The sequence below is a fragment of the Camelina sativa genome, chromosome 9 (genome assembly GCF_030686135.1).
Source record: "Camelina sativa cultivar CO46 ecotype springtype chromosome 9, ASM3068613v1".
NCBI classification, from domain to species: Eukaryota; Viridiplantae; Streptophyta; class Magnoliopsida; order Brassicales; family Brassicaceae; genus Camelina; species Camelina sativa.
Window position 1 is genome coordinate 19,827,513 of NC_141888.1, and position 8,225 is coordinate 19,835,737.

The 8,225-nt window shown below is 38.6% G+C and overlaps 1 protein-coding gene across 1 annotated transcript; it reads right to left on the reverse strand.

Annotated features, from left to right (window-relative positions):
- Positions 1 to 789: 789 nt before the first annotated feature.
- On the reverse strand, positions 790 to 2,122 carry LOC147938349 (uncharacterized). Its single transcript, XM_087465596.1, has 3 exons — positions 1,235 to 2,122; positions 961 to 1,150; positions 790 to 878 (listed from the first exon to the last, which is right to left on the reverse strand). The coding sequence occupies exons 1-3, from the start codon at positions 2,120 to 2,122 to the stop codon at positions 790 to 792; spliced, it is 1,167 nt and encodes a 388-aa protein (XP_087321722.1).
- Positions 2,123 to 8,225: the final 6,103 nt, after the last annotated feature.

Here is an 8,225-nt window from a genome sequence, read left to right on the forward strand (position 1 = left end):
TTTATCTACCTAATAATGCTTGTTTCAATGATTTCTGTTTTTACATCCTTGACTATGATTTTCGGATCTGAGTAGTGTGTTAGTTCTTGAGGATGGGATAGATTAGGTGGAGGATCTTAGGATGTAGAGTGTTTAAGCTTTGATTGTATGATTCCCTTCTGGACTAGAGTTAGAATTACTAGTTTCTCTCTGATCAATTGGAACTAGGTTCGAGACATTTCCACACCCAAAAGGTGTTTGATGAAATGTCTGACCAACTAGTGCCAGAGACTTACGTTCCTAGCCTAAGAGATTAGTTGTCTAGGATGTTTGTTGACGTGAATGAACTTGTTTGTCATGCCTGCTCGACCACGTTTCTTTAGCGAGAGCTAGGTATGGAAGTGGCTGAGTCTGAGTAGCTTTTGCCAAGAGATTGGATTAGCTAAGTTGTGATGTTCATTGTTTAGGGATACTCCACCGACATCAATTACCCCATTCTCAGGACTTCTTTCTTTCTGATTTTTATTACATTCCTGGAACTGTTTTGTTTGTTCATGCTTAGAATCGTTTGCGTTTTTATTCACTTTCACTTCTTGTCATGCATTCTTGTTTCTAGTTCTGTGACTCACTTTTGTTTCGCATTTTGATCATTCTAGGACTGTTAGATAAAAACACTCTTTGAATTGGCTTAACTTGTGACATCTTGATTGCATTTTGAGTGATAGTAAACTTTTCCAACTGGATTGACACCTTAAGTATTACAACGCATAAGGTTAATTGAACCTACTAGGAGACACAAAAATCTTAGTATCATCGCCCATCAGTTCTAGTGCTCTTCTCTTTCTTATTGTCAATTGTTGTGGTGTCTGCTCTTTTCCTCTTCCGACAGTCAACTGTAACTATATCACCAATTAACCATTAATTTTTAAAAAAATTATCTTTATAGTGAAGCCCTTTGTAATGTATAAATGTTTTTAATACCTTTCTCTTCGGGACGTGTCTGTTTTGGACACCTATCATCACCTCCCATCCATATTGCCTCATCCCATTTGTGGCCAGCTTTAATAAGATTTTCAATGTTGTCAACTTGATGGTCTTCCTCTTCGTCACGCCACTCCAATTCTCCACTATCACAATGCTCCCCACTACCAACCATCCGTTTAATAACCACCTATAATATGATTACAAATATATATACATTTGACGAAACTGATAGATTCAGGTCGTTAACGTATTATATCAACCAAGTACATACCTCTTTAGCAGCCTCGCATGCGAAGATGTCTGCTGTCTTGATTGGCCGCAGTTTAGCCAGATTGTGGATCGATCTTTGATTAAACGCCTGATCTTGAACATCAGATGGTACTAATCTTGCAATTGCTGGGACAGATTGGAAAGCCAGCAGCTGGAGTGCTAGAGGAAATCCATGAACAGCAACTGATTGTTGCTTGAAAGTTTTTACTAAGCTGTCTACGTCTGCTGGACATTTAAATCCTGTAATAGTCTCCAGCGTCCGTTCAAATGACAACCTTCCCCATGGATATTTGAAAAAGAAATCAATATTCTTGGTCATCTCCACTGTCTTCGGATCTGGTTTTACTGGTTGCGTGGCGCATGTTAGAACTCCATCAACTATTATTATCACCGCTAAAGCTAGTTTCTGCCACGTTTCCATTTCCTCAGTCTCCAACCTTTTGACCAACTCGGAGATAGTTGGTTCTATGTTTTCCCCGAATAGAACTTCCCAAACAGGCTTACATCCTTTATCCGTTTTTGTAGCTCTTTCCACATCTCTCTTTTTTGGATAATTTCCACAATTTCCAAACTTGATTGGATTGCTACCAAACACAATCCACATCTCATGCCGCTTTTTGGTCACCAATTGACGGCAAACAAATCCATGAACTAGTTTACCGGAGAACAAGATCTTGTTAGCAGGGATACGAAAAAGCTGCCCAAATGGAGACTCTAACAAGTTTTCCATTTCTTTTGTTCCACTCAGCACCCTCGATATTGTAGAAAGATATTCCGGTTTTGAATACGCATTTATCTTGGTTTTGAGAGGGTAATGGTCAAGAGCAAATAACCACCTCGGTAGATCCAAGCTCAATTGAGGAACGATCTCTACAGCCTCGGGATCCATCCTATCACCATGAAGTAACGTACATATTAATATGTACGTACACTAAACCAATTAACCCTAATACCAATGTCTACCAAAGTTTAATTCTGTTGACGATTACGGTTATTTATCCTCTGCCCGCCACCGATACACTACTATTCATCGATTTCACATCCTGGGCTACTCAAAGCGATTCTTAAATGTATTTGCTATATACTCTTCCAACCTAATATAGAATTTGGGTTGGCTGAGCTTTTCTTTAAATATAAACAGTTCAATGGCTGAGCTTTTCTTTAAATATTTTTATTCAAATTATACAGTTCTTCAACGTTATTGGTTCATTTACACTATATATCAGCCTTTATTCGTCTGGTTAAACCATCATTCACTATTCCTTGATGTTTTATAAAGTTTTACATTGAATTGGTTTGTTAAATGAACCAATATATTTTCCGCCAATATATAACGTCGACTATAGGGTCATAATTAAGTAGTGCATGCGATGTCTCGTCTTCGCTTAACCGGCAGTTACACATGTTAAATATCTAAATGCGATGAATCTGTATGGAATGCAGTCACGACGTTTGAAAAGCCATAATATTGATAATCCATTTGTGTTTGTTCGCTGCTTATATAAGAAGACAAATACACACCCAGTGAACTATGTATTCGTCTCTCAAAAACCAAAATATCACATCACAAAGTAAACATAAGTGCAACAAAGTCATGGTGCATTTCGACAGGCTATCCGATCTCCAGACGTGGCGATCTGATTGGAAGGTTTCTGTTAAGATCATCCGCAAGTGGAGAAAGAGAGAAGCGAACATCGTCACCTTTGAAATGGTTGTTTCGAATGTTTTCGTAAGTGACTCGTCTCATCATCATATTATATGCACTTAATATTAAATGATACATGTACATCATGGTTGAACTTTTTTCCCCCACCGTAGGAAGATAAGATGACCTGTTGCCCCAGTTCTGTGCGGGGATTGAGGAGGGTTTGTGGAAAACCTTCTCTAATTTCGTCGTCACTGACGACACATCCGCTGTGAAGGTCGTGGCTTCCAACTACCGGATCAAATTCACTGCTGACACGGTTGTGGACAACATTCGTTGCTTGTCGACCAATCACTACATCGATTACGTCCCCTTCGACCAAATTTACGAACGATGGCCTCGTTGGACCCAGAACTGCTGCTTAGGTAACGTTGCATTGTGTTGTTCCGGTTTTTAATATCATATCCAGTACCATAATTCTAATGACATGACACCATAGACACGATGGGGCAAGTTACTCACGTCGAACGAAGAATATTGGTGGACGATCCAACTGCTCCACGTTTTGCCGAGAGAACCCGGTTGATACGGTTTTCATTGACGAATCTTGAGTGAGTCGTTTTCGCGATTATTAGCTTTCACACACTTTAAAGATATACCGGGCTATTAACGTAAGGTATCTCTGTGTGTAGGGGTCATCACTTGCAATGTGTGGCTTATGATGAGATGGTCGATGATTTCGTCCGCATTGGCTATGCGGAGGCAAACCAGTTGTAGTCTTGCGATTCTGGAGGCCCAAGTTTAAGGATGGAGGTACTGATTAGGCAAACGTATTTAAAACAATTCAATCACCTTTTAAATATAAGATTACTGCATAAAACTAATTTTGGTTACCTTTTTCCTTATTTTTCCACACCGCAGGAGGGATGGAAGTGGTTAGTCAACTGGGTGTCTCTAAAGTGATATTTGAACCACCCTTCCCTGAGGTTAGAGATTTCAAACTCCGGTTGGAATACTTCGACCAGCGCGAGCGGAGTGACGATGATTCGTAGCCTATGTTTCCATTTGTCAATGTTGCTTACATTCCAAACTTCTAAACCACGTTGCTGGACTCTTTATATTATCTTCATTACCTACATCCCAACAATCTATCTTACGTGGATAGGAATAATTTGATGTAAAATGTTTGTGTGTATTACGCATGGTTAATTATATATTTTTATTTGGTAAGCATCTACCTAATAGTGCCAACCTTTAATGTTAGACGTATGTATCAAGGGTTTGGTCGATAATAATAACACGACAAGGTTTCAAACAGTCTTTTTTTTAGACGATAAAAAAATGGGAGTAAACCAAATAAAACGTTTATAACTTGATGTTAAACAATTAAACCACAACCCAAAGTACTACTAATAAAACGACCAAACTACTTTAAAAAATAGGTCATTGTTGCTAGTATAACCAAAGTCGCAACAAACACATTGGTCAGTTTTAATTCCATAGTTAATCCATCACTCTTGTACGCAATCAACGCCTTCATCCTTTCCAACTCCATCTGATTTTCCTTGTGCATATTTAAGATGTTAGCAATCTCCTCTTTTTGTCCCTGAAGCGCTTCACGCATTTGATTCAAACTAGTTAACTTTAGAAGATCTTCCTTCACTGTTTTCAGTTCCTCCATTATAGCTTCATCCCACCATTTAAAATGTGATAGTCCCCATCCTGCATTTTTTTTGCTTATAATGTTTGTTAAAACGAAAACCTCAAGTTATGCAAATAAATCTGATCTTTAATCAACCTCGGGGAAACTGTACGTTACTTACCTCTCTATTTCTACAAGTGTAGTGGAGTCTCCCTGGGTTTGTCCTTGTAAAAGAAGGTTGTAGGTTTGGCCTTTCACCACAGTAACAAACAGCCGGGATCCCATACTCCGCATCGTCATACTCGACTGGACTCGTGTTTGCCAAAGCAGACATTAAGAACGAAACTGATAATGTAATTGAAGGAGGGAAAATAAAGAAAAGAGGAACGTTAAACTATTAACCGAATATCCAACTCTCTAAATCTAATCCAACATCTATGGCAGCGGCTCCCTCTGTTTCCCCCAAATCAGTTCAATGAACCCTAATTTCCCTGAATTTTATAAGATATCGATTATATTCGGTTAGCTTTTATAGAACATTCTGTTTTGTGCTGTTTTTTGTATTCTAAAACAACATGAACTTTTCCAAGTTGTGTCGTTTTACACTAGATACGAACGGCGTCGTAAGCTTGATACAGTGCCGGTCCTTTAATAAAGCCCGTAAATCAAGGGCTTTATGCTACAGATTATATTAGCGATTTTAGGGGAATCAATATCAAAAAAGGTGTGGTGGTACAGTGGTAGGATTGGCCTTGACTGTCCTTCAGTGTCACGAGTTCGAACCCTTGTAAAGTTGTAGTAGGAACTTTTTTTTTCCTACTGTTTGTTAATGGGCAAAATTGGTTGGGCCGGCACTGTTGATAGTTTTGTGTGTTTGCCCGGTGAAACTAAGTACACGTCGTCTATATGGATGGTTCGAAGCTAGGGAATTGCCATTTTAGACCTTTTTCGGAATATAAGGAGCAATACGACATCTAGTACACATTTTCGGAACAAAAGGAGCAAAACGACCAAAACGACAGATATTGGCATACACGTTAATTAACATCTTCATTACATAGTAATTTAATTATCTAATGAAACATACGTGGCGAGGTGAAACGCAACACAGAAGGGAACCGACGATACACCTAGAGGATTTCACATATAGATTTGCCCACCCACCACACTCCGCAATTTACACAGATGATGTCATAATAACGTGTGTCGGTCGATAACCTGCCCCATCTCAAACAACTACTCATGGCACAGTCTAGGAAAGGGATCAACGAACTGGAGGGATATACAAAAGAATCTTTGTACGTGTTTTTACGCGCCGTCTTAAACATACTCAACCGTTGGAACAGATCTTCCCCGATAAGCCGTACTCCCTCTGATTGGAGTGGATAGTGATGTGCATCAAATTGGTGAAGAAAACGAACCGCCATCTGCTCGTCCCCATATAACATAGAGAAAATTCCACATGCGAGAGTGGACTCGGCATCTTCGGGAACGTTGTTTTTTAGTAGTGCGATACCGCGCTCAGTGTCTCGCTCCTCGGCAACGATCCGTAGCCCCTCGTTGTAGATTGCTATTATGTTCCCTGCGTCCAAGCATTTTTCGAAAATACGTCTGTGAATCCCTTCTTCCTGGAGTTCACCATTTGGCTTCCTTGTCGTTTGGAATGAAGAAGGATGTTCACAGATTTGGTAGATGCTGGCAACCTTCAGAACTTTTCGGGAAAGCACCGTATCCACTCCTCGCCGACCAGCCTTTAATAATGGGCCTGCTCGCCAGAACCCATCAACTACGAGATGCTTGGCTATTTTTATCAAGATCTCGTCTGGCAGATCAGTCTTCTTACGGCTAGAAGTCGCCATTTTTTGGGAGTTAATAGCAATATGTGCAGTATGTGCAGAACCAAATAGACGGAAACTGCCGCCTGCCCACTAATAAAACCTACGATGTGTGAGGTGGTTGGGGAGTTTGGCAAAAATCCTGGAAATTTATACTAGTTTCTATATGACGTCGTTTTAAATTACCCTATTGTTAACTACTTAATTACGAAGGAACCCATTTTAGGTTTATGAGCTCTCATGCACGCCTACTCGATTAGAATTACTAAAACAAATAAGTAGTGCGAACCACGTGTCAGTTTCGTATTATCGGATTTCAAATTCATTATATTCGAATTCGTTAAATATCGGCTGTAACTCAACCATCAGCTAACCCTAAGCCTAGACTATGACATTTGTAGGTTCTCTGATGTGACAACTTCGAAGAGAGTCGTATTTATTGTTGCTTAGATATGATAGTTTTCTCATCGTTATGTTTATTTGATGTGTATCCAGTTACGTAATTATCATCACTTCCTCTCAACTAGATCAATCCAAAGGGTTGCTATTCACTTGTATTGATTGTACGATTATTTAAGCTTCTGTACGTAGACGACTACCACAATATATTATGACTCCCAACGTACATCAACTATGGTGTGGGGAATAAATTATCCTTCTGATAAGACAATACAACATTAAAGATTTTACTTATTATTAGGAGATAGTACAAGCATTCGATCATTTCTTTTACTTTATTTAATGTCCAAAAACAAATGAACATTTTCTAATATTTTTGTGAAATAGCTACTAATAATAACAATTTTAATATTCAAAATTCTACATATTATTTTCTATCTCAATTTCAATAATTATTAGAATATAAAATAAAAAGGATAGAGTACGTTTTAACAATAAAACCATTGTACATATTCTCACGAAAATAAACCAATATTTGAAATAGAAAACAACATTTTGATTTCTATTTCTCGTCAGTTTTTCATTCCTCATTCCGCGGACAGTCTGACGAACGTCTGTGCAGATTCTGTATGGGTTCCGGAGCTTTCTCCTTCCTGGGCAATTGTTTCAATTGTTGTCCCATCGTGTCCCATCACATTGTTAATGTGGTGTTGTGCAGCAAACTCACTTCTATAAGTTTAAAAAATTAAATGTACATGTGAGACTGTGAACAGATAAGAACACATACGCTTTCATACCAAGTATTAATATAATATCAACTTACATCTCCTTGTGATGTCGAAGTCCTTCAAAATCTGCTCGAATGAAGAATTTAGAAGACGCTTTGGTGTGTACAAGACATGGTACGCCTACACACATTTACGTATTTGAGTTGATAGACAAATTACATGTACTTGCTTCTATCATAATATCAATTTCATCTGACGTACCTTCATAACTCCCAACCTTAAAGAACCGGAAGACACAAAACACTGGCTCGGATTTGTGGAGAATATGACATCCCTTTAATTCCCAATCAGAGAGGAATTGATGGGCATAGAAGTCTGTGAGACGACATTTGACACTTTCATTCCTGCATTAACGCACAGTTGCTTTCAAATTTAAACCTATGAAGTTCAAATATATATATGTATATTACTATGTCTATAGCATAATAGGTCCTTAACCTGCCATTCAGGAGAGTGAAGACAACTTCAATACACCTGCCATCGTAACGTCTTCTTATGACGTCCACATTTACGATGCACCCACAAACATCTAATGGGGGGAAAATAAAATGGGGATGTAACGTTTATTTTGTACTTTTGCAAATGATACACTTAAAAGTAATGTCCTCAACTGACCAAACGACCACTAAATGAATCTCAGCAACCATCGCAAGTTCATAATTCCACGGACATTAATATATACA

Coding starts and splice junctions, on each gene's coding strand:
- LOC147938349 (XM_087465596.1), bottom strand. CDS start 2,122: ATGGATCCCGAGGCTGTAGAGATCGTTCCTCAATTGAGCTTGGATCTA. Junction 1,151..1,234: donor CATGCGAGGCTGCTAAAGAG/GTATGTACTTGG, acceptor ATCATATTATAG/GTGGTTATTAAACGGATGGT. Junction 879..960: donor GACACGTCCCGAAGAGAAAG/GTATTAAAAACA, acceptor TTGGTGATATAG/TTACAGTTGACTGTCGGAAG.